This window comes from Acanthopagrus latus, chromosome 13, assembly GCF_904848185.1.
Source record: "Acanthopagrus latus isolate v.2019 chromosome 13, fAcaLat1.1, whole genome shotgun sequence".
In the NCBI taxonomy this organism is placed as follows: Eukaryota; Metazoa; Chordata; class Actinopteri; order Spariformes; family Sparidae; genus Acanthopagrus; species Acanthopagrus latus.
Genome location: NC_051051.1, coordinates 9,774,143 through 9,801,061, shown reverse-complemented (window position 1 = coordinate 9,801,061; position 26,919 = coordinate 9,774,143). Strand labels below are relative to the sequence as shown.

General features: G+C 43.7%; 1 protein-coding gene across 2 annotated transcripts; it reads left to right on the top strand.

Annotated features, from left to right (window-relative positions):
* The first annotated feature begins 18 nt into the window (after nt 1-18).
* Nucleotides 19-26,919, top strand: LOC119030926 (multidrug and toxin extrusion protein 1-like). Of its 2 annotated transcripts, XM_037118892.1 has the most exons (19): nt 19-435; nt 3,157-3,305; nt 19,220-19,326; nt 19,481-19,667; nt 21,553-21,654; nt 21,770-21,838; nt 21,987-22,135; nt 22,278-22,320; nt 22,457-22,501; nt 22,692-22,789; nt 22,949-23,046; nt 23,599-23,780; nt 23,949-24,057; nt 24,229-24,304; nt 24,800-24,869; nt 24,966-25,098; nt 25,189-25,283; nt 25,483-25,546; nt 26,192-26,919. In XM_037118892.1, exons 3-19 carry the CDS (start codon nt 19,280-19,282, stop codon nt 26,395-26,397), a joined length of 1,773 nt encoding a protein of 590 aa, XP_036974787.1. In that variant the 5' UTR covers nt 19-435; nt 3,157-3,305; nt 19,220-19,279; the 3' UTR covers nt 26,398-26,919. The 2 variants fall into 2 exon arrangements, with proteins under 2 accessions (XP_036974787.1, XP_036974788.1); XM_037118893.1 differs by lacking the exons at nt 19-435; nt 3,157-3,305 and having other exon boundaries at nt 19,245-19,364.

Below are 26,919 nucleotides of genomic sequence, written 5' to 3'. Positions count from 1 at the left end.
CAATGTCCTCCATTTTTCTCACACCATTTATTCACATTTGGAAGTTTGGTTTTAATTGAAGCCTCGACATGGAAACTTGAATGAATCCCCGTCAGCTATAAATAAACCAAAGAGCCCCATCACTTGTTACCATGCAAAGGAAACTTGCCAAAACCTAGCATAATAGGAAGACTCCATGGTTGTAATTATGAACAAAACCATTGTTTCCAAATTTGTATGTCGGGCATTGTGTACACATAGATTTCCCAACCTTTGTTTTTTTTCTAATAGACCTTTAACTGTTAAGTGTGTGTACTGTAGCGTAGTAAAGATGCTTAGTGACGGTGGCGATGAAGATGTGCAACCGCAGCGTAGTTTGTTCATAGCCTCACGTTAACTTTTTACTTCCTTTTAAATCCTTAAAGTGGTGTTCACCTGTGAAGATTAACAAAACATGTAAGTAGTAGCAGCTCCGGCAATAATCCAAACTCTTAGAATCGCTAACTCTACTGTACGCTATCTTACGTGTCAAGTTTTCAGGGTGCTGCCAGTTTTAGTCACTTACTTTTCCAATTCGTATTTTAAAATTTGCATAGTCTATTGTCTTAAGTGGGTTTGTGACTTCATTAAAGTCGGCCCATTTTCTTTTTTTCACCCTGGGAGAAGTTAGCGTTAATGGTTGAACGGTGAAGCGCTGATCAGTCGTGCTGCAGGTGATGGATGCTGATCAACTTCTCAATCGAAGTCACAATGGATGGTGAGACTGAAGTGGAGATCTTTGGATTGTGAAAGACTTTGGATATCAAAAGCAGCTGGTAACATCGGTGCATTGTTGATGCCATCTCGGGTATCCATTTACATCCGCTAAATGGCACGATCAAAACTCTCGTAAAGCACTTACGAAAGATGGATTTTTCTAGCTGGAGGGAGGTACTGGGAGAAATCTGCAATAACAAAAATACTGAATCAGTCCCCTCAGTCAGCGCATTAAGTTGCCAGGAGTGCCGGTGGTAACTTTGTAATGATCGCTTTCAGATCAAACAAGCGCCTGAACCACTCTATTAGCTTTATTGTCCGCTGCCTTGCGCGTCAAAGACACTAATGATGGATCCAATTTATCTTGTATTGTAGCACATACTGAAAACAAACCTAGAATTACATAAATGTTAATTGAGGCTTTTGCCTATGACGCGCAGATGCCTTTCAGAAAGACTGTGGAAGTCTTTTCCTGTCGTATGGATGAAACGGCAAACATTGCAGTTGAGGCGCAAGTTTCTGTTTACTCGTTTGGGGAGCGAAAACTGAAACGCGGGGGAGCTCTTTGGGGGATTTTTTTTAAGAGACATCAAAAACCACTTATGTCAACACTGGTAAGCTTATTTTTTTTATCTCCTTCTGTGCAATTTAGACAGCTTCAGTAAGTGGTAATTGGGGAGTAGTTCTTTTTTTTTGTTTTTTTTTTGTTTAGCAGATTGCTTTAATTAGCACCGGTTGTTAATAGGTTGTTCGTCCTTCAGTACGTCTGTGATGTAGTCATTACGGATTGACTTAAACTGATATTGTCACCTCGCTGTTTTGTCTCGCGCTCGATTGGTATTATGATGGTAAGTGCAATTACAAGTTTATGTATTAGTATTAAGGTGCTTCTGGCACTTAAGCAGATGTTTTTTCCACAAAGACACGGATCCTTCAAGGCACTTTATGTCATGGAAGAAGGGATTTAAAAGTAGCACATATGCCAACCACATTTTGTTAGCGATACAGCAAAGAATGTAAATAAATACTTCTCCAATACGGATTGTGGATTTTAGCCAGCTATTACTTATTACTTTCTTAAGCTTATGTCGGGTTTAATTATCTTACTTTTCTTTTATTGAGTTTTAAGAAGAAGAATCTTAACAACTGCTAGCGCACACTGATTTACAGATTGATTTTGTCTCGTAATCATAGATAATTGAAACGTTCCTAGAATGGACCAGAAATCAAATGAAACATGACGAAACGTTGCCGTTTGTCTGAACCACAATCAATAAGATTTCATCATTTAGAAAAAGGTCCAGCATACGTGTGTTTCCTTTACTGAAGAGGCCGGAGCACATACAGTATGACAGGCGAATTGTATAAAGTCCATGGAAACACCGCCTCCAACCTCAGACCATGAGTTAAACCTTTCAAAAGTCTCATAAAGGTAGCAACTTCTGGTGAGCTTCACAGATGGTAACAACAATGTCCGAAGGTAACATGACTGTTGCAGCGTACCAGTGTCAGGCAGACCCTACCTTCACGATGCAGTACACTCAAAATACCTACAATTACATAATGTATGTGATGTGACTGAACTTACTAGCTGTTGACTTTAGGTCGCCCCCTAACAACAAGCGTGTAGGTCGTGAGAATCCACTTCACAGTCGACTCATATGGTAGTTTTTCTGATGGCATCATAAAAAAAAGTTTTTGCGCTTTGGTGTGTGAAGCGTGTCACGTCAGATCTGTGGAAAGTAATGAGGAGACTGAAACAGACACTGATGCTGCTTCTATCTCATCTCTAACATTTTTCCAAAATGGAGGTTTGACTGGCACAACTTTAATCACACCACCTTCGTCTTCAGTGGCTCCGTGGCATCTGACTGGAGAATTATCTCAATGTGCTTAATTTCTAATTAGGGATGCAACTTTTAAGTCATTTCTGCAGTCAGTAGTCAGCTGCCTGAAAACTGTTTTAAGCGCTGACTTAAATTATGTTTGATGTAGAATCAGAGTCGGACACATTAGGGGTTAACAGGACAGATAAACAGCAAGTTACTTGGGTGGGGAACCAAACAACACAAAATAATGACTTCATTTTCATTACGGCGCTTTTGTCTGTCGCTGTTCAACAACTGGTACCAAAATCCAAATAGTGAAGTGACTAAATTGTTAAAATGCATTCAACACCAGTCTGTGTAAAACGTCTTTTCGCATTTATTAAATAAAAAATTGCGTAAATGACACCAATGTGTTTCCTCATACCATTATTTTGTCTTTTATTTGGATCAAACCTGGCTTCAGCCAGGCAAGAAATGGCATTTAGATAGCAGTAACAACGTACACAGTTAGATGGTTGCTTCGACTAACATGCAGATCCAGCACCAGCAAACAGGCATGGTGTACTTCATATTTTCGTGTGTTGTCATGAAGGTCAGCGGAGGATTGTATAGGCCATTGCAACAGCAGTCACCATGAACAACGGCTACCACCAGAGGCGAGGAGGCAGGAAGAGTCAAGGACCGCAAAGGGCACAGATCACACATCAGCCCAGCTGCAGCCATGATCTGAAATGAAAGGAGGTAAGAGAGGCATTATTACAGTGAGATCTGCTAAATAGCATGGTGCAAGCCCATGTAATATGCCGTCATATCTGGCACGAACTGGGAGCTAGTGGGAGGACAGGGTGGACTGAACGGCTCTTACGTGGCACAATTTTATTATTTTGTATAGGATTTCTTGACTGAGGAAACCATGTTTGCTGCAGGTTTCATATGATTTCTTGATTTCCACATCTCCTGTTGTGAATACAGGATGGATTTTAGTAATTCTGTGCAGCTGAAAAAAATGCAAGTTTAATGGGTTTTATGCTAATTTGGGGGCATTTTAGCTTTTACCAAGCGGAGACAGACGGGAAACGTAAGGCGATGGGATGGGAACAGCGCCGTAGATTCTCAGCTGGGTTCCAACTACAGACATGTCTTAATCCACCGAGTAGTTCCACTTATACATGACACAAAGGCAACAATGCCCGGCCTTTCAGCCAAAACCTGCATCCACGTAATCCAATAACGCACAGCAGAGGGATGTATGAAAGTGTAGTCCTTGTTCTGTGTAGCTTGGGGATGATCTTCAAACTCAGAATTTTAATATTCACAACATGAATTATATAATACAAATGTGTGGGGTTTTTTTTCCATAGTTGAATAAACAAGCTGTTCTCAGGCCCCCAGAAAGATGGCAGGGTCCGCCACATATAAACAAAGTATAACAGTATGAAATTGTGTCTTCCTTTAAGTTCAGTTTGTTTTTACTGTTTATTCAGTCATGAAAACAAAGATCAATCAATGAAGATGATTCTCTTCTGATTAAAATTTCTTCCCCAAAACTACATAGTGCACGTGAAACCAGGAGGTTATTTAACATGCAAGGCTAAAGACAGTGCATTTCAAATAAAGACAAACTGTTCTATGAAGACGGAGGAGAGATTAGAGCTGAAATGACTCAGATCCACAGGGATCCTTAACAGACCCTCAGTAGAAGATAAATCCTTAACACAAGGACTGAAAGGCTACATTTCTCAGATTGCCTTTATTACGGAATTTCAATTTACTCATGAGACGTTTCATATGTGCAACTATAAATAGTTTCTTTTCCGGACACATATTCATGTATATCACGCCTCTATGAATAAGCTCAGACAGGGAGAGACATATTCAGAAATTAGGCTATGTAGGCTAGAGGGAAGCATTTAAATCCCACACGCACAGATATTACACCAAACTGACGGTGTTTGTTCAGCATAATTTTCTTTTTCTTTCCGTTTTTTTTTTTTTTTTTTGCAGGCTCCACTCTTGTGGGCTATTAGAAGTATGTGTTTTTCAAGGTCTGCTTCAGGCAAAGTCCAAAATCGAGCCATAAATATTTCAAATGTTTGAAATAAACGCGGGGTACTCCAGTGGAGTAGAATCTAGCACCACAACGTTGAGTCACTATTTCTCGCCCACCGCAAAGCTCAGGGTTTTGAATTATCGGTGCTGAAGCGAGAGCTGTGTTGTGTTCCCCTGCGTATGAATGCAACCGGTGTCCCTCTTGTTAATCAAAAAGTTGGGAAAATCAACGGGGGGAAAAAGTTCCCAGTGGGGTTTTTTTGATAGCTGCAGAGTGAAGAGGTGGCACAAATGTTCTTCTGTATTAGAGCGGAGCTGCTGGAAAGGAAAAAAACTGCTCCAGAGCCACATTCACACATTATTCTGCAGTGAAGGGGGGGGGTGTCCGTGTATTATTCTGAACAGATTGAGCTCATTCTAAATAAAGATTTACATGCGTTTGAATGTTGGTTTCACCAGCAGGTTGGAAAAAAAGGGGAAGGTGGCTTTATCAGGAAGCATCCAGGGTGTCAGCATGATTAACGCGCACATGTCGGGCAAAGATAATAAATAATACTTGCACTTCGGGAGACCCTGCCATGGTCGAGCCGCGTGGCTTTACAACGAGCACACAAGCTTACGGCATCTGTGAGCGGAATACCTTGAATTATCGATGTCAGCTCAGAGGATAATAGTGCATGATTCCCCCCCACCCCACCCCCAGTCGATCTGAAACAACTAATGCCGCATACAAAAACTATTGCACTCAAAATGTAATATTTCATCAGACGGCTTTGCTACATATTCGCAAAAAAAAAAAAAAGGCTCTCCCGAGGATAAAACATCTATCAGGAACAGAGGCATATTGGCATACATCCGCTTAGCCACATGTTTTGTGTAACTAATTGGATAACCACACCAAGTAAAGCACGAAATTGCCTCTTTTTCTTTTTTTTTTCGTCTTTTTTTTTTTTTTTCCATCCCTCCTGCAGCAGTGGATGCAACCCTCTCTGCAGGGCGTTGGTGGGGCACAGAGGCGCACACACACATTTATGAGTCATACATTTAATATGCTCTCCCCTTCCTACTCGTATCATAACCACTCGGAGAGATGGAAATGAAACATCCCCTTTTCCCTCTTTTAAAAAACACGTCGGAGACTTCGTCAGACGGTGGAGAGAGATCCTCTCCTCTCCGTCCTTTGAGTGTTGCTCATCCTTACTCTCCGGTGCCCCCCCACCCCCGACTCCTCGTCTCTTACCCGGTCTGACACTCATAAAAATAAAAAAAAGCTGCTTTGATTCCAGCGCTTGTTTTTTTTTTTTGTTTTTTTTTTTTTTAATTCGCAGTCGTGTGTGCGCAGTGTGTATGCCTGTGCGCGTTTGGCTGAGGAGATAAGAGATTAGCATGAGTCAGATAATGATTCAGGACGCCAGGTGGCAAATGCCTCAAATCGTGCGCTCTCTCTCTCTCTATCTATTTCTCTCTCGCTCTCTCTCCATCCCTCTCTTGTTTCACAGCCTTTTCTGCTGCTCACGCCGTCGCTGCTGCTCCGTCGCCCGTCGCCTTCTCCCACTCCTCACAATATGAGCCCCTTTTCTCCTCTCATGTACCCCCCACCCATAACTCCTCTCTTTCTCTTTCATCCTCATAGTGTCGCCTTCTGTTTTTCCCCCGCTGACCCCCGCAACTGTGGCAAACTTAATAACCCGCAGGTTCACGGGTGGGCGTGGAGAGGTTAACAGGGGAGATAAAGAGGGTAAAGACAGATCGAGTGAAGAGGGAAGGTGGCATGGGGGGGGGGGGGTGTAGCAGAGAGAGAGAGCGACGGCCAGATGTGGAAAGATAAGCGGGAGCGTGTCGGATTGAGGTGGAAATTGAGCACGAATCTCAAGGAGTGTATAGGGAAAAAAGCGGCCGCTCGCGTCGTGCGCGTGATGGTGGGTAATTTTGAAAGAGTGGGACATAGGAATGTGTAGTGAGAGGCAGAGAAGGGTTATAGAGAGCTGTGTAGAGGTGGATGGAGGCAGGGATAGAGAGATAGAAGGAGGGGTGGTGATCCTGGGGGCCTGATGACTCATGGCTGTGCTGCGGTTTGTGCGTCACTGGCGCTGGCTGGAGGAGGAGATAGTGGAGAGGTCTACGCATTTAATTACAGCCTTCCAATTTAGACACACTGTACACACACGCACCTACACACACATGCACACACGCGCTCGCACACACACACACACGCACTCTCGCACAAAATAATATCACAAATAATAGTCTTACAAGTGCACTAATTTGTAACGCACACAAGTGCGAAGACGCGCGCGGAGGAAGGCGCACGCTGCGAGCACTCAGAGATGTTCGCAGTGTCTTCGGCGCGGTTGCAAACTGAATGTAAATGTTTCTTTCCTTTTTTTTTCTTCCCATATTCCTCGTTTTTTGTTTTTTTTTTTCCTTTTTTCCTTTTTTCATCATCACGGGTATAAAAAAAAAAAAAAAAGCTAAAACGACGGTGGTCACGAGCGTGCAGAGCTCGCACGTTCTCCGTGTGCAGCCGTCCCGCCTCAGACAGACCTTGAGGCACGAAACTTATCGAGACCCCACCCACCCAAAAAAAATAAAAAAAAAAAAAATCCAAAATACCAAATCGTACCCTTTGAGCAGTTGCACCATATGGCTTGTGACTGGAATATGAAATAGAGACACAGACATACAGAGGGACGTGCAGGGCTCGCTTTGATGACGCAGTAGAGCGAACTCTTCCCTTCAGATAATGCTGCACGCTCCACAGTTGCCACAATGCAACGTGCACTGCGTGGCGCGCGAGTCATCCCGCTGGTTAAAGGTCACACTTATAAGAGCGGGAATTCTGCATCGCCTGTCATGTATTTTGTTGATTACTTATGGTTGTGTGGCTTCTGAATAAGAAGATGAAGCCTTGTGATTTATTTTTTCTTTTTTTTTTTTTTTTCATCCGAGTGACTCAAACTTGTTGGGGTTTTTTTTTTTTTTTTCTCACTGCCGCTTCTCAAAAATGACTCCGCTTCCAGGCGAGTCAGGTTTATTTCAAAAAGCACTTTTAAACACCTGCACTTTCTCAAAGTGCTCGACAGGAAACAAAGGACGCATACAGACAGAAATGAGAGTAAGAAATAATCTAAGAACATCAGGAACACCAGGTGGCTGAGCCCGCTCTCGGAAGCGGGCACAAAAGAAAGTGCGGCGGCTGTATTATGTGATGTTGGCTGCGTGTATTTTTGGCAGCGTTCATTTCCTGTGACAAGTATGTAAGTATTGTTTTTTTTTTTTTCTTTTATGACCCTAACATATTAGCTTTACGAGCGTGTACAATGGACTGTTTTGGATTTTTATCCTAACGCCGACTAGATAAGCTTCGAGTATGTGTACATGTATTCAGAATATTTAAAAACAGTCACGTTAAATGATAAATGTGACAGCAATGTCCACAAACATCCAGTTTAGCTTATAATGAGCATTTTCTCCCAATGTTAGATCAGCTGGTAGCCGTTTTTAAAGGATTATTCTGTACCTTTTCCCCACTAACTCAATAACAGATATCCCCCAACACATGAATACCCAAATCTACACAGAGCTCAAAATGCAGTAATACACTTTTCTTGTCTGTTTGGGTTTTTGTTTTTTTTGTTGTTTTTTTTTTCGTTTTTCAGAATCCAGCTGTTATCCAGGCGTTTGTCTATACCTAGCAGTTCAGTCTAATTTCTGTGTCATCATGTGTTTCAAAGGGGACAAACACACTGTTCTATACTGTGTTTTTATTCTATTCCAGAAGAAGCTGCAGGGAGGGCCTTTCAGTAACACGAAATCGAAGAGTGAAAGAGTTTAGTAACACAGGAAGTATTTAAATCCCGCTGTTCGTATCAGATAAAATGAATACTCTATTTCAGAACACTGGTTGGTTGTTGGTTTCGCTCGTTCACATTTAAATCTCAAATGTTTAAATTTAAGTGATTCCCAGCATCCTCTCCATGAGCCCTTTCACCACCTTTTCTTTCAATCTCTCTTCCTTTGACTTTCCTCTCCCGTCCAAACGCATTACCCTCCTTGTGTGCCAATTATCCCTTAAGAGGCTGCAAGCCTCATTCTTAAACAATAGGAGCAATCAGTTGCCCTCTCTCCCCCCTCTGTGTCTCCCCTTTACTCCACTCTCTTTTCCAGCAGAGAGTGCAAAGGGAGGATAATTTTTCCAAACAGTGTTGGGAGGAAAATGGCAGAGGGGAGGAGAAAGGCGAGGCAGAAAGCGATAAAGAAGGAGACGGGGGCTGCTGATTGGCCCGGGTCATGTTGGTTCAGAGAGTCTAGAGGCGCATCTGACAGCACAACAGTGCATGCAGATGTTTGCCGTCTTGAGCCGAGACAGGCAAATGCACAGCTGCTCTATAACCCTTGACACCAATCCTCTAAACCCTGAAATGGTCTAAAAAAAATTTTTTTTAAAACTAAAAATAAACAGATCCAGATCACAGCTTTTGAATTTTAATTCATAAAAGAGCACTTTAAAAACAATTGGACGTGCAGGTGTATTTCTGTCGACAAAGACAGAAAAGAAGATATTTCATTCATGTAAAAAATGTCTTCATGTCTGAGCTGATGAGGTTTAATTTGTTTGTAAAGACTAAAATGTGGCTGTTTTTTTTTTTATTGTTCTGAATGAAACAAGATGTTTGAATTATTTGTTTATCACAGTGTCATTTCATTACCCTTCAAAATAAAGGAAACAAATTCCTCTTTTATAGCAAATAAAACAAGACATCCATGATTTTGTAGATGTGTATTAAATAAAGACGCATTAAGAGTTTATAACATCAATAATATTACATTTTCTTGCATGTGATTTGTTCTTTTTTTTTTTTAATCAATTCAGGGGTGTGTTTTGCCGGCAGTTTTCCAGGTCTTTCAATTTAACGCCTGTTTCCCCTCCCATTCATGTCTGCTATCATGAGTCGTCAGCGGCTCCCTCCCTGGGGAGGGAAATCCCAGCTGTCACTAAATAACTTTTCAGATCACACCAATAAAGCTAATGTCCACGGACACTAAAGGCCGTGGAGTCCATTTAACAGCTGCTTAACGCTTGAACACACAAGTGGCACACACACACGCACACACACACGCAGACCGTTGTGGATTACTCTAACCAGGCTAATGATCTCCTCAATGGGACAACTGGGACTCTTCTGAGCTCGTCTTCAGCCTGAGGCCCCACAGGGACCTGAAGAGAGGCTCAGGGGTAATTACAATGTAAATACTGTGTGTGTGTGTGTGTGTGTGTGTGTGTGTGTGTGTGTGTGTGTCTGCCTGCCTACATGTGCATGTCCGAGATTAGGTTAATCTACAATCATGCAAGCTGAAAGATGTTAAAATGAGTGAAAAGCCAATCAGCAGCTTTTTATACAGAAAAATACATAACATAAAATAAAACACACAAATGTTTCCAGTCAGATGGAATAGGGTTGCATGTGCACCTGTGTTCATTAATGTTTTTCTGGCCTAAAGGTTTCTTTAAAGGGGCACTGTGTAGCTTTAGAGAGTGTGTTTATATTTACAATATTAATAATACACACTCAGAGATATTTTATTTATTTATTTTTATAACTGAACAAGCTGTTTTCAGAGGAAAATAAGGTCCCCAGAAGACTGTTTGAAGAGGGAAAGGTGGCAGGGGCCGCCAAATTTAGACAAAGTAAAAACCAACACATTTTCCTTTAAGGTCAGTTTGTTTATTCAGTTTATTCAGTCATGTAAACAAAGAGAGTTCATTCATTTATAATGTTTGTTTCAGGCATTTAAAAAAAAAAAAAACAAAACCCTAAAAGAAATCAATCGATGAAGATTTCTCTTCTGATTAAAATGTGTTCCCCAAAACTACGTGGCGCACCTTTAAATCCCTCGTTTCTGGACAGCAACGGGTGGCACCAGTGTGGCGGCGCGTATACGTCCCCTGTTCTTGAAAGAGTTCTCCAAAAGCGACGCTCCTCCTTTTGCGAGAGACCACACATCCTGAAATGATCCCCAACATCAGAAAACACTGCCTGTGACTCCGGATGCAGATGACAGGAGAGCGGTAGACAAGAAATGGAGGGGAGACTAATTGAGAGGGAGAGAGGGATGGGGGTAAATGGATGTATGATTGATGTGAGTTTGACGCTGGGGGAGAGAAGGGAGGCAGAAAATGAGGTGGCAGGCACAAATTGATCCTCACCTTTGTGTGTGTGCATGTGTGTGTGCGTGTGTGTGTGTGTCATTCTGCCTTTGTTTCGGCTCATGGCCCCTCATCATCACCCTCATCATCATCATCATCATCATCATCATCATTATTACCCCCCCCCCCCCTTGGTCTCCCTCTCTCTTTCTTTTCTCGCTCTGTCACCAGCCCCTCACCCCGCCCCTCTCAGTGACGCTCGCCATGCCAATCAGATCGTAACATGACATTATGGCTCATTATACCTGGGCTGGATGAACGCTCTGCTGCTGGTGGCCGGCCCTCGCAGGTACAATGTAGCGCACGAAAACATAGAGCGAGAGAGAGACGTGGAATGAAACGTTCCTCCAGAAATGTTCTGTTTCTTTGTCTTCCTCATTTGTTGCATCTCATTTCCGTGGCGTCCTGGCGGAACGGTACGAGACGGGGCGTTATGTAATTCGGGGGGTGGGGGGGGGGTTGTTTCAGGCTTGCAGTGCCTAAAGGAAGCACTGATGGGAAGAGATAGCAGGGGGGAAAACAGAAGCATGGGAAAGGAGTGAGCGAGCAACAGTCATAGCAGAGGGAAAGGTAGAAAGAGAGCCATGAACGCTCCAGCAGCAGAAAAAACATTGTGGTCATCTGCAGTGCGATGAGTCACCTGTAGGCAACACACACACACACACACACACACACACACATACGCACAAACCAAAAGAGACAGGCTTTGCAATCACAGCCCACAGCTGTGTAGTTACAATGCCATATTGTCTCATAAACTGCATTCACCAAATGTGTCGCATTGTCACATCTGAAACACAATCTTTCTGCTGAACGCGCGTGAGCGAAAATCTCCCCTCCCCCCCAAAAAATGGAATTCGGAAAAATCAGCCGAAAACTACAAAATGATTCGACCTTTCAAAGCAGGAATTTTTCGAGACATCAGCCCCGGCGATTAACTCAAACCGTTGAACAAAATGTTAATGAAAGACGGAAATTGCTCTTTCAACGATTCACTGCCGGCGCCGATGTCGTAATTAGTTAAAACAAAATCTGTGGATGGAATGTGCCATCTGCATCCTGTCTACACATTTCCTTCTGTTGCTACCCTTCTGCTCTGCCTCCGTTAGGTCGGGCTTGGAAAAAAAAAAAAAGAAAAAGGCTGCGTCAAACGGGCTGTGATTCACACATGAACAAACGTTACACAGGCACGTCAGATATACACGAGAGAAGATGACTGAAACTGATTAGTTGTTCAGTTGATTGTTTGGGCCATAAAAAACATCAGATGACAGTGAAAAATGTTCACCACAACTCCATCAGATGTTTTTTTTAAGACCGCTAAAAGCAGCAGTTGGGCACACTTTTTCTGTCAATCTACTGGTGGGTTAATCAAGCCATGAGTGCACCTTAACACAGTCTACAGGGCCACCTTTATATGACTTCATACCTGGGAGCCCAACTGTAATACCTTTATCAAACGCAAAAAACTAAAACAAATGGAGATATGATGGCAGACAGGAAAAAAAGCTGCATTTCACGGAGGGAATGAGTCACAACGGAAGGAATATTCGCATTTAATGTAAATTTCCATTGGATTCTCTGTGAGAATGACACAAACCAGTAAAACTGCTTTTCGACTACAGTAAATAAAGACAAAATAAATCAAATTCCCATTGGTGGCGTCACGATATTTAAGATAACCGTGATAGAAGAAATAATCCGACGAAGATGTTTGGCCTTTTCATTTCGTTGCCTTTCGTTTTGAAACACAGGAGAGGAGAGGAAAAACAAAACCTCACTTGCCGTGTACAGCGCGGTCAACTTGTGTGCTCTAGTTGTTTCTAGCGCACAAGCTGAACGCTCAGCGTTGATTTCTTAATCACAAATATCTCCCTCAGCCTCTGACATTTCTTTCCTTCCGTGGCAAAGCACCTTCTAGCAAAGCTGTATGTTAAACTGACTCATTATTCACCGGCTGTCAGATAGCACAAGGGTACTGTAAAACAACAACAAAGCATTTATACTGCAGCCTGACAGAACACTCAGGTGAGCTTTCAACAGCAACATTAGCTAATTTTCCGAACTGTCAGTCCGCCGCCGGGTGGGAACATCATGTTTTTTTACTCAAATTTTAAATTTCAAAAGTGTATCTGATGGCTGCGTGGGTCATGTGGAGACAAACGCTGGCTTCTCTCTGTCCGCCTGAGTCCCACAGTGACGATTAAAAGTAAGTAAAAAAAAAGAAAGATGAGAAATAAGGAGCGGATTTTGTCATCATTCATTCTAATTCTCTGTGCGTTTAACTCACTCTCCAGCCCGTCCCCCCAGCCAGCTTCATCTTTTTTCAAGCCTCATCACCAACACACGGCACTCCGCCCCACCACCACCAACACCACCCGCCACCTCACCCCCCTTCCCAATTTCCTCCATCCACTTTCATGTCCCTGAACAAGAATGAGATTAATGCAGTCCATTTGTGTTAGTAGTAGCTGGCTGTGCTGCTTTAGGTGACCTAACGGCGGTAAAAATCCAAAGTCTCTGCCTGCTCCTCATCGCCGTCTCCTCACACCGTGCCACCTCCACTGGTGTGTCCTCCCCGTCGTGCCTTTAGTGCCCCCCCACCCCCGCGTGCCAGCGCCTATGCAGCCACACGTTTGTGCAAATTATTCCGAGGCACTCTCTTATTCATGGACACGTGCATCTTTTCAAGCTTCTCGCTTTGTGTCAGTTCATTTTTAGTTAAGTGGTTTATGCAACTTTCAGGAGACTGGAAACATTCAGGTGTGAAAGACCAAAGAGGCGGCTATTAGCTTTTCCACAGCATTGCCATGGCAACGCTGTCAATGAGAGACGTATCGATCGTTAATATTTCGGTACCGCTCATGGAGCTGGAAACTTTACGCTGTTGGGAGACGAGTGGAAATGGTTTCTGTCCGCGTCACTATAGGACCTCGGTCGAGACCTTTATTTTCTTTCCTCTGTGGTGGTGACCTTTAACTGTAGAGTCTGACCACATATTTATCCAAACTCTGTTCAAACACAATGTTTAACGCATGGACAAACATCCGGACCGGACCAAATCCTGCTCTGGCCCAAGCGTAATTTTGCAAACGCTAAAAAAAGACTCCATGCCCTCTCTCTCTCTCTCTCTCTCTCTCTCTCTCTCTCTCTCTCTCTCTGTCTCTCCAGTATTTGACCCGAAACCAAATCAGTGGTGTCTGAAGGAGACGCACTGCAACATCAATCAGAGCAACAAAACAAAATAGTTTTCAGAAGCGGCTGTTGGCGTTCGATCAAGTCGTAGTATGAATGAATTGCACTGCACCCCGCCTCTCAGAGGAGTCGTCGTCTGCAGAAATGGTCCTACAGGGAAACAAGAAGAGGTCTGGACTCTGGACTGGAGCATTGTAGCCTCAGAGAGCAATTCATAAGAACTGCCAGCCAGTTTGTGGAAAAAAAAACATATAGAAAAACACTTGTGCGTTCCCATCCAAACAGCCAGAGCTACCTGATAAACGATAGTGACTGATGAGGTGTCGCAGCCAAATCACTCTTGCATCTTGCTCGGTCAGATCACTTTTGGACAGCGTTTCATAGAAGTTCTGGGGCTTGAGGGTGCTTCGACGTCCCAGGCCCGGGCCCAGATCCAAGTACTCTTGACAACAAAGTCCAGCTCGGGAACAACGAAACGAAACGATAGCACCTACTGTGAAAAACAGTCAAATCTGGAAATGAAACAGTGCAGCATTCTGTGGTGGCTGGAACGGAGCTGACAAATTTATTATCCCAGCACAGAAAATTTTTCACTGAAGATGTGGATATGCCCTCTCAACTTTTACTAAGTGATGTCGGGAGCTGTAAGCGTACAGGATTTCATAAGGTAAAAGGTGGTCCGTTTGCTCTGATCGGCAGAATCAGGGATCGAACAGCGATACAGTGACTCCAAAACAAGACAACGCTTGGTTGTTTGAAGCCGCTTGTCGCAGCACGTGAGGGTCGTTTTAAAGCCTCGAGGGGACTCTCGGCGCCTCGCAAGCGGCTGGTGTGTGTTTGTGCTGTAGGTGCCGCTCACCTCCCATGACTCTCATGTCAGATCATACATCTCCCGCTTCACTTGCTCAGACGCGAGGGGGGGGATAAAAAAAAAAAAAAAAAGCTCCGGGAGAAGCAGGTTGCCTTCTCTCCAAGGTCAACCAGCTGCCACAGTCAATGAGCCTCTTCAGCCGATGAGTCAACAAAGCACAGAATCACTTCCAATCCCAAATATGTCATATATAATGCAGCCCTCCAACCCCTCTCCCCCGACCGAAACACACAGTCGTACATAATAACCCAGCGAGCATAATGGGAGGCTCTTGACTGACTCATCCAAGATGTCCTCAAAAACTTGTTTACTTCTGACTTCGTGCAGGTTTTTTTTTGTTTTTTATTATTATTTTTTTATTTTCTCATTTCTTTCTATCGCTGTATCTCGTCTTTGCTCAAGCTCAAAGGCACCCACTTGGCTCTGTCTGTTCTGTGTTTACCCCCGCGGACAGACCAGCAGCCTCATCAAGGGTGCTATGGAAAGGACAGTGTGTCACGAGGGGCCGAGCAGCACGGTGCCGCATTGTTTTAGAGGCTGGATGAGTCATGGAAGACAAATCAGGGTTGGTGGCATTTGGGAAGGCTCGTCCATTGCATTAGGCCGGCGCTGTTAAATCAACAGCACGCTTGCGGTGTGCTCCCATGATGCATGTTTCAGCAGATGAGACAAGGAGTTCATTAAGGCAGAATGCGACTTAATTACCTGAGAGACTCAACAGTTACATGTTGTGATTGTAATCCGCCGCCGAGGAAGGGGGGGCATAGCTTTCATCTTGACGCCGAATCCTCCTCGTGAAACTGCCGGAATTCTGGAAAAGATCGAAAAACATATTAATAGCACCTAGTACACAATGCGAGTGCGGCATCGCTATGACTATTTCAAGTAATTTCTATATGAGTCACCGCAGGAAAATTCAAAAGCTCAAACATCATCAAAAGAGCAGACAGCAAATTTTCATCTGCTTTAGTCACGGCCAAATTACTTTTCATCTGTACTTTTCATCGTTCCCCCCCTAGTCGAGATGAGTCCACGCTTCGATTATTTGTCCCTTTGACAAAGTCTTAAAAAAAAAAAAAAAAATTAAAATGAAGCGCTCGACATTGTGTAGATTTAAACAGAAAGTGCGGTCAAGGAAAAAAAAATACACGAGACAAACCCCTACACCCGCCCACGCCACCATCCTCCACCACCCCACCCCTCCCAACGTCTCATTCAGGTTTTTACCACATTTCAGAAAATAACGCCTCTCTGTGTGGGTTCAGCTTTCTCTGAGTGGCTGCCTTTGATTTTTTTTTTTCACGGTCTGCACTGACAAAAGCAAAAAAAAAAAGAATTACACAAGATTGCTCCCATACAATGTGTTAATTTTTTTTCTGCGTGACACTTTGAGCACACGCTCCCACGTTTGTCCCGTATGCGAATGTCAAGTGTGTGCAGGTGACGGACCCGGGTGCATAATCCGTTCTTTTTTTTTTTTCCTCCCCGCTCCCCTTCTTCCCTTTGTGTCTCGCTCGCTCGCTCGGCTCGCTCCCCTCTCCAACCGCCCTCACACACGCTGCCAACGTGAGATAGCCACGTCTGTGTGTCCAGTGCAGTGTGTCATGTGTGATAATAAGTGACGTATGTGTTCACGTGCCAGCGGTTTTAGGGTTCCACTAGAAGATACTTATTATTGTTATCGTCTTTCGGGCATCGTCATTATCAGCTGGAGCAGACGCGACGGGTCCCTCTGCGTCATTGTTCCCCTTCCCCCCCCCAAAAAAAAAGAAGAAAAAAAAACCCTAAAGCGCTCACCGCCAAACATAACCAACAAAGAAAGGGAAGAGAACACGTTGAAAATCACTCTGGCACTCTTTCAGCGTTCCTCCCCTCATCCATCCTCTCATCCACGGCCTGCTACACCACCACCACCCCCCTCCATCCTCCCGTCTTTCTGTATACCCTCTGCACTCTGTCTCCCCTTTTTTTGTCTCTCTATCAAATGTTCACTTCTTTTGTCTCGACCACTCTTTCTTGTTCCACGGCACTCTATCTTTCTGCGTGACACGCTCTGCCCTCATCCGCTCTCTTTGGCCGCCATTATCTAAACCACCTATCTCCTCATCTTTCCCTCAATTCCCCTCTTTCATGGCAGGGAGAGAGAGAAAAAAATCCACGACCTACACACACACACACACACACACACACACACACACACGGAGTCAAATGCACACACACACACACACAGTGACACTGTGCGTGCAGATACTACCCACCCCTCCCAAAACTTCCTTTAATGCACACAGTCCCCCCCACGCCCCCACCAACCACCACCACCAACCACCACCACCTTCTACTCTCTCCAACCCCCCCTCCGCCCTAATCCTAATCACACCACCACCACCGTCATCAGCCCTTATCTCACTCCACCAAATCTGCTGTGACTCAAAACAATTTCCTCTCATTTGCGATTTTTTACTGCCCGCCCCCGCCTCCTACACCTCCATCAAGCCACCTACCCCCTCCAATAAACCCTCTCCTCCTCCTCAATACCCCGGCGCTACACATCAGGCGCAAACCCCACCCTGAACGCCACATGCACACAAACACAAACGCGTATACAAATGCACTCACGTACACACACTCTGACCGGTCGCCATTAAAGAATGACGGCTCATCATGTGTAAGCGGTGACTTGCCACTGTCATCCAGTGGAGCCCGAGAAGAACTGCAGTGTGACGTCACGGCGGACGCCAGCCCCGCTGGTTGGTGGAACATATTTACGTGTGAGTGTGTGTGATTCAGTGAGCGTGTGGTTGGGATGGGGGAACCGGAGGAATACAATTTGGTGGGTGGGTGGACCCGGTGGGCCTTGCTGCATCACTGAACCAGGAAAATGAATGAGAGCCTACGCTAGGTGTCACCCCCTTCCTCCCCCGTTGGCCTCTGCTAATTTCCCTTTTCTCTTTTCTGATCATCTCTTCTGCTGCTGGCCCCAGAGGCACGGAAAACAGTTGAAATGGCAGAAATTAACCGTGGTGTTTGACAGTATGTTCGACGGCACGTTGCGGGGTTGCTCGACTGTGTTTAATGACTTGAACCAGCTGAAGGAGAAACGAGTGTTTGTATCATTTGATTAAATGATTAGAAATCCATTCAAAGTTCAGTGAAGCAGCCCGACGTGTCAGAAATTTGGAGCGTTTGAATTCGAGCCGGAGCAAAACAGCACCACCCAATGGGAGGTTCTCATGGCCGCAGCCAGAGAGAGGAGCGCCTCGCTGAGAAGGTGTTACTATGGGAGGAAGAATACAGCACACTGCATGAAGAGGTGACAGGATACAAGCTCGTGTTTTGCTTCACAATGACAGACTCAGTGGTTTACCTCAGCGAGGGGAAATAAAGTGTCTGCGTGGGAAACACGTCAGAGCTTTCTGTGTCACCGCCGTCATGACGTAGTTTGACAGCCGACAGCAAAAGAGTCTGTTAGTTTTCACCAGAAGTCTTACTGCTGGAACAAGTGTCTCACATCAACTGTCGGGCCTGTAACTGTACATAATGAAATACCAAAATCAAAGCTATTTCTGTGTTCACAATAGCAATAATGTACTTAACTAGTTTATCTCAATTACATGAGCCTGAATATGTTATTTCATGATTATATAAAGGTAGGATTCTGTGGAAGTCAATTTGTTTGTTGTGATCATCAAAATTCTCAATATTTATTACATTAAAACTAGGTACAGAAAAGTCAGACGTTTGTTGTCTTATAAATGTCATCAGCAGCTGTTAATTGCTCCTTTATTATTTCTTAACTGGCAACACTTAAGTCCAACTAACCCTTCTAATGTTTGTGTCCAGTGATCATTTACTAATGACATGCATGTGATGTATTGTAGTAATGTTTACATTATTTGATAGATTTATAAAGATGCTATCAACATTAGTTTATACAGTAATCAGCATTAAGTAAGAGTTAAATAAAAATACTAATTATTGAAGATGCAACATCTAAGAATTGTCTCAACACAAAATAAATACAGGGCATCATATCACGAGTGTAACGACTAACTACCGCCAACTGTAGCTGCCTTTAGATAGTTAGCTCAACTAGCCGTGCAGCTAGTGGTTTGGACAACAGTCAACTTGTCTCTACCGTAACGATCAATGCCCCGTTAGCAGCAGGGTTCAACAGGGTGAAAGCCCTGTTACTCATTTGACCTGTTTCATTATGTGCATTTGCAGTCGCACGTTGACCGAAAGCATTCAGTTTCTGTGAGCTGTGGTGAAAGACTGAAGATCTGTGACGCTCCACAGCAGCTCATTGACAAATAACCGGCTTCATTTTGGCAGCGTTCCTGGGGGAGTGCACAGCTCGTGGAGTGGAGGGTTGGAGAGATGTGACTTGTAGCAATGCCCCAGCATAATGTACATGCCGTCTCTCGCGGACAGAGAGCAAGGTGGGAAGACATTGCCTTGGTTATTGATTAGTACCCAGGTAATTGGTTATTGATTACTCCCAGCCTTCTTGTCTGTGTCTTAAGGGTATTGTACTGTACACCCATCATTCAGTTTGGGATTGAGTTCTGCTTTTTCTGCCAACCCCCATTTCAGCATGGAAGATTTAGCTACAAATAAAGCCTGTAGAGGAGCAAATGGACAGTCCAAAACAGACGAATCACCTCCTGCTGATCACAGCGTTGACTCATGCTGCGGATCCTGGCTGAAAAACATCAAGCTCGGGATACCAGCAGCCTACAAGAATGAAACGGTTCAGTTTTTGAAACTGGCAGGACCCGTGGTAAGATTGTGTTCAGATGTGATAAGGGTCTTATGGTGCTGAGCTAAAGTCTGCAGCATTATTCATTATTCAGTGTATTTTGCTGTCGGTGTTGCAACTGAAACCAATTATTATTTAGTAGCTTGCAGTGAAGGTCACTTCTTACCCTGATAAAAATGAATATATGCTTTTTTTATATACAAAATGCCTTAATTGCTACTTTTTAACATAAGGCTTGTGCTTTGCCAGTGATTATTTTCAACTTCCCTCCTGCCATAACCGGTTAATAATGTTGAACGACTGGAACAAATTAGAGAAACAATTTAAAAACTAAAACAGATTGCACCGGGGGGCTCTAGTTCAAGTGTTAGACAAACATACAGTGTGACATGTTGGGTTTTAGTCCCAAGCAACGTTGGTGGCACTCAACTTACATATGAAGATGTTCTGGGGAGAGTTGAATCGAAACTATAACTCATAATAAATTATATCAAAAGGTAAAATAACTCCAAAAGCCAATTTTTTTCAAATATATGTACTTACATTTACCTCGTCGTAGACTTGTTTTTTTAGTACTCGCACAATGCGATGTGATACAAACTGCGCCAGTGAACATCACCTGTTTATATCCTATATCCGTACCTTTTTCAGGTAGCTTTGTATGTAGTGTTAACATTACTTAGCGTTCATTTCTGTATATAGTGTTTTTATCATTTTGATAATCACTTCATTGGCATGGTTAGCCAGTCCACTAGTCTAGCCGGGCTTTAATGTATAACACAAGATGGCATCAGTGAAATAAATGTTTGTCTGCTCTTCACACTGAGAGTTCAAAAAAAAAAAAAGCCATAGAGACCAAACATTAGCTAATCTCTGAAATCGGTGTGCGAGCAGTGAAGTAACTAAGTTGACCTACTACTTTAGAGTTGGCCGTACAGCAGTCTCGCATAGCCAGAACTCCAAAGCACTGGAGGAACTCTACAGCACCGTTACCTTTTCCTCCATCTATCACTCTATGGTGCTTTTTCATCCAAAAGATTGTGAAAAATTTACTGACTAATTTTAGGATTTAAATTTACATTTACATTTAGGTCATTTAGCAGACTTTTTTTTGTCCAGAGTGACTTACAATATGTACGTTTGTCACAAGAAAGAAACCACAAACAAATGAGTCTTGAGTCTTTTGCAGAAGATGGAGCGTGATGCCGCTGTCCTGACGTCCGTCGGGAGTTCGTTCCATCGTGCACCAGGAAGCCGTTGGAGGTCACGGGATGACAAAACACTGTAATCATTAAGGTTGGAGGCAAAGGTCACGTCAGAGTAGAGTTAACAGGAAGTTTGGTGCAGTTTGTGAAATGTCCGACTACACTGCTTGAGAAGAGGAGATAATAAAGCAATATTTTCAACGTGCCATAAAAATGAGGTACAGTTGCAAGTGGCTCCTCGACGGAAAGATTTCGTGCGGAGAAAAAAAAATATCACTCAGCAATTCAGAGAACCCAACCTGTATCCACTGACTCCTATTCATCTCACAAACCTGCAAGTTGACAGACGAGGACATTTGGTTTTCCTTTTGTGCAAACCTTTTGATGTCAAGGGCTGTCCGGAACCTATACAAGCAATCACGGGAACTATTTTCTCAGGAAGAAAAGGTAGCAAAGACGTTCAGAAATACAAAGGAGCCGTGGCAAAACCAAAGCATAACACATGTCAGCTGCCGGAGCAAGTGAGACCTTTTTCCTCACCCGAAGGCCTTTTTGAAACAACGCTTTTTTTTCTCTTTTTTTTTTTGTAGGAATAATGAATCATTCAGCTACTGTACACATTGCATGTGTAGTTAAATCCTTCATTCATGTCGAGAGAAGTTAATTTATGCTTTTATAGTTAAGAGAACCTTGTTTATCAGTTCATTTCACAGTTGATGAGCTTCCTGATCGGCTTCGTCAGCATGGTCTTCTGCGGCCACCTGGGGAAGACGGAGCTGGCGGGGGTGGCGTTGGCGATAGCGGTCAGTTATTGTTTCTGATTTGATGGCTCTGCTTCCTGTCGTACATTTTTGTGACTTGAAGGCACCATCTATCCGAGCATGCTGTCTGGACGAATAATATTTCATTTCGATACAGGTGATAAATGTCACAGGTATTTCCATTGGCTGTGGTTTGGCATCGGCATGTGATACACTCATATCTCAGGTATTCAATTCAACGATTTTATTGGCCATTCATGTCATTTATATTATATATTTAAATTAATATTACTGCTGAGTTCACAGTATGCTCATTTCAGATTTGTTTTCCTGTCTGAGTGTAATTAAATTTTTTCTGATGCCTTTTCTTGCAGACTTACGGGAGCGGTAACCTAAAGCGTGTAGGAGTGATACTCCAAAGGGGGGTTTTAATTCTGCTCTTGGCCTGTTTCCCCTGCTGGTCCGTCCTCATTAACACTCAGCCCATTCTGCTGGCTGTCAGACAGAGCCCAGAGGTCGCCAGGTGAGTCATATTGGCTGCAGACATGCCGTCGTATCAAATCGAATGCTCCATTTCCACTCATGCTCTCATGAATCAAGTTATTCAGTGTGATTTTGCACATTTTCAATTTTCCCTTTTTCTCCCCCCCCCGTCTGTCATTAAGACTCTCCCAGCTGTATGTGAAGATCTTTATGCCGGCTCTGCCTGTGAGTTCAGCCTTCCCCCCACAATTTTTGCAAAATGTTATCTGTATCTCCATCCATAAACGCTGCGTTGAGTGGTTTGTTGTGTTGCATTATCGATCCAATTAACCCCCATTCATCGCCTTCATGGATTCTGCAGGCCGCCTTCATGTACCAGCTGCAGGGGAGGTATCTTCAGAATCAGGTGCATTTTCAATCCATGCAAAGACCACTGGTGTGACACAAAATAGTGACTAAATTTGTAATGAGATCATTTTGTGCGTGTGGAGAAAAAAAGCAAATACAGCGAGATAGTAACAAACAGCAGGAGCACTGATGCATTGAAATGGCGAGTCTTTTTTGTCTTTTTTTTAACAGCTTGCTTTGGCTCACAGGGCATCATGTGGCCTCAGGTGATATCTGGAGCCGTGGGGAATATATTAAATGGAATAATCAACTACATCCTCCTCAGTGTTCTCGATCTGGGGGTCGCGTGAGTACTACTACACCTGTAACGGTGTACTCTTCATAGTAGTCATAATCTGTTTATACAAATCACAGTATCAATAGTCAACTTGGAGTATTTATCTGACGACACATTTGTATCAGTGGCAGTGACTGTATGCTTTGTTTTTCTACGTTTCTATTGAAGTGGATCTGCGGCTGCCAATTCTATCTCACAGTATTGCTTGGCAGCTTTCTTGTTCATGTACATCTGCTGCAGGGGGCTGCACAAAGCTACATGGGACGGTAAGTTCCCACGGTGAACATAGTGTTTAATTTAACCATTACCTCCATAGAAATACTTGAAGGTTGCTGGAAAAGACAGGAAAATAGAAAAGGCTATTTTAGTGAACTTTTTCAGAGGAATTACTCCAATTAAATGCAAATACTTCATAAAATAAATATATACAGTATTTATTAGATTATTCAGCTTTTATCTTCAACCGACCTGCTGTGCACCAACAAAAAAACTAGCTTACTTCAACTTAGAAATCAAGTGGAATTCATTTGTATCTATTTGTGTAACATTACATTGTTCTTAATAAGTAGATTCCTTCAAATGATTAAGAATTGGCAGTCTGTCATGTAATGTAAAAGGGGCTCTGTGTAACAATTCGCAGCAAGAGTCCAAAAGATGCATATGAAACGCGTTCTCGAGCGCCTCGTCTCAGCGTCTCTGTTTTCGTGACAGCAGCCTCGCAGTTCTTCAGCGAAATGGCAGTATTGCATGTTTGCGTGTTGTCGCCGTGGCTATGAACACCCTGAGTCCATCGTGCCTCCTCTTATCTTCTGCCCTAGGTTGGTCAAGAGAGTGCCTGCAGGAATGGGGTCCTTTCCTCAAGCTGGCCATCCCCAGCATGCTGATGCATTGTCTGGAGTGGTGGCTGTATGAGATCGCGGCGTTCCTGGCAGGCATCATCAGCGAGGTTGAGTTGGGGGCTCAGTCCGTGGTTTATCAGCTGGCTGCGATTGCGTACACGGTAACTCCCTCACATTGTCTTTGCTTCGTCGTAGCTGGGTTGGACTGATGAAGTCGCAGAACACGATGTATGCCAGTGTTACATTTGATTACCACCCGAGTGGTTTGCATCCACAGGGCGACAACTGAGAATCTCGGTTTGTTTCATTCACCTCTCCCTGTTCTACAGTATCCAATGGGCTTCTCCGTGGCTGCCAGCGTGCGGGTCGGAAATGCTCTCGGTGCTGGGAACACGGATCAAGCCAAGCTGTCCAGCAAGGTCTCCCTCATCTGTGCATGTATGAATCAGACATGTGGCCCAGAGAAACGTCCACCACAGCAGAAGAAATGGCTGCTGTGTCGAATTATGTATTCAGAGCATTTGCTAATCTACAAAATATGCTGATTTACATGATGCACTTACATTTACCACTATTGTCTAAGAAAAGTTCTTTGTTTCTTACGCACAGTCACTGTCTCATGTGTCTTCGGAGTTTGTCTCGGTGTTTCTAAGGATGTCATTGGTTACATCTTCACCACAGAGAAGTGAGTACAGATTCTGCCCCCCCCCCCCCCCACCCCCACCCCCACCCCCACCCCCTCCTTACTTAACATTCAGTGGTTTGTGTTTACTTATACCCCATGAACCATAGCTAACAGAGAGTGCATTTTGTGATGTATTAACCTCGTAGGACACTGATCCTCAGTCCTCAATGTGTGAGCTTGGATTTTTGCACCGTCACTACCTGAGACGTGGTCAGATTTAGTGATTTAATGTTAGCAAACCAGGGCTTCAGGTGAACTTTTCTCCACTGGGCCTACAGCCGGAACTTTTCATGCTCTTATGCCCTCAAATAATTAGCCAGTCAAAGACAGTTACTGTATGAATAGCATGAGACTAGACTATAGGTGTACTAAAACATCCAAGGAAAGATCTCTTTTGTCCTATATGCTTTCTATCTTTCAGGATGACTGGACATCAAAAATATTTTCCAATTAATTCTTCCATTCACCTGTCGTCATTTTTGCATTTGCTTTTAGAGACATTATTCAAAGGGTGGCTGATGTCATGAAGATGTACGGTTTCGTCCATGTTGCTGAATCCTTCGCGGTGAGAGCTTTTTTCATGCTATTCAGCTGTGTCAAGCAAAATAAACCCGACTTGCTGCCGCATATTTTAGATTTCCCTTTCGTTTTACCTCAACAGGGCGTGATAGGAGGTATTGTCAGGGGAGCAGGGAAGCAGATGGTGGGTGCTGTGGTTAACTTGGTGGGTTTCTACGTCATTGGGTTGCCAGTTGGAGTGTCTTTGATGTTCCCTGTTAAAATGGGCATTGTAGGTGAGAACCCAGTAAATGCTTTAATGAGTGACAATCTAATCTTGTTTCCAGTCAATTTAACAAACTGTCCTTTTTCCATCACTGTTGTAGGGCTGTGGACGGGGCTTTTAATATCCGTTTTGACACAGTGCATATTTTTTGCACCTTTCCTGTGGAAACTAAACTGGAAAAAGGCCACTGAAGAGGTGAGTGACTCTACTGAAGACATTCATGAGTTACATGAGGACTGTAACCAGTTCAATGATTACGGTGCCATTGTTATCTTTGGATGAAACTGTGATGAATTTATGCGTGTGCAAATTCAACAATGTGGGCAGCATGTGAATATTGTGGCCTTTTGTTCTAAGACATGATGTTGTTACTGTCTTGAACATCTCTGAAAAGGCGCTGGTAAGAGCAGGAGTCGACATCCAGGAGAGGAACAAGATCTCTGGGATAGAAAACAAGGGTAAAAGGCTTATTATTTTTTATATCTTCCTTATAGGAACTGTTCAAGGTCTCATAGGATGACGTATGAATAGACGTGGTCAACCGCGATGCAGTTGCAATTTAGTTTCCTTCAGACACCAGAAACTAATTGGAGCTGAAGCTGATGATTTGTGCTGAAAATCCTAACCCTAACCCGATAACAATACAGTATAAGCCTCCAACGCGAAATCGCCATCAAAAAGCCACAAATAATGCTCACAACAGCACCAAACTTCAGCAGCAGTACAAATAGTGTCTCAGCACATTGTACGAGGCATCAAACAGCAGCTAGCTTAGCCAGGTTGCTATTGTAAAGTGAGCACAACTCACCACTCTCCTGCAACAGCTTCCTGTTGTGGGGAAGCCCTGCGAGTCGACCCTTTAAGAGTCCATGGACTATTTCAGCAACCCCCTGTTCAATTTCACCTGACATTTTTATTTCTGTCATTCGTGTGCAAAATGACACACCAAAAGCTTCATGCAGACAGCACCCAAAAAAAAAAAACAGCAAAGGGACGATTATAGGTGAATTAACCAGCACGTTATTCATATGCCATTTGATGGGACCAGGCTGAGCTTTTACACATCTAACGTTATCCATGTGTTTAAAAACTTTCACTCGCAGCCCTTGACTTGGATGAGAAGTCTGCCCAGATTAAGACCAGCCGCTCCAGTTCTTTGAGTCCAGCGGAGGGTCAGCGGACCTCCGATGACACGCCGCTGTCAGTCGGGCAGCTGGTGTTCCGAAGAGGCCTCGCTCTGCTGCTCATGTTCGCCATCCTCGCTGCTGGAGTCTTCATCAGCGAGCTGCTCACCAGACTGCTCGGTTAAGACGAGCGCTTGTTATTAGATCACATGTGCAGCAGGAAACAAAGCAGATGCATCGTCCTTTCTAGCAGTAAAGCATTTATCAGCCCCAAGATGTTCTGGTCAAGTTCCTTCTGCAGCCTCAGATTGGGGGCGTTATAGGTAAAAATACGAGAAGTAATGAGAAGTAGCATCCTCCATTTTACAATAGTCTAAGGCAATCTAAGGCAATTTGTAATAAATTCCATTCTGTACTCCAAGATCTACAGTTTCATGCCACTTATTTGTGGACTGATAATGGGAAGATATCTGCATGCAAATGACTGTTAATTAATGAGTTAATGCAATTAGGGGACATTTTCATACTAACTAATTTTTTGCGCAGTTTTGAATGCAACTTTGTATTACATGTCAGTTGTTTAGCTCTTTGTTGCTTCATGTCACGGGCACTTCTGATGTCATTACCTTTGTCACGTTTTGGAAAGTCTAAGAGGGAACATGACGTAAATGAGGCAGCCAATAAAAAGCGTCGCTGGAAAAAAAAAA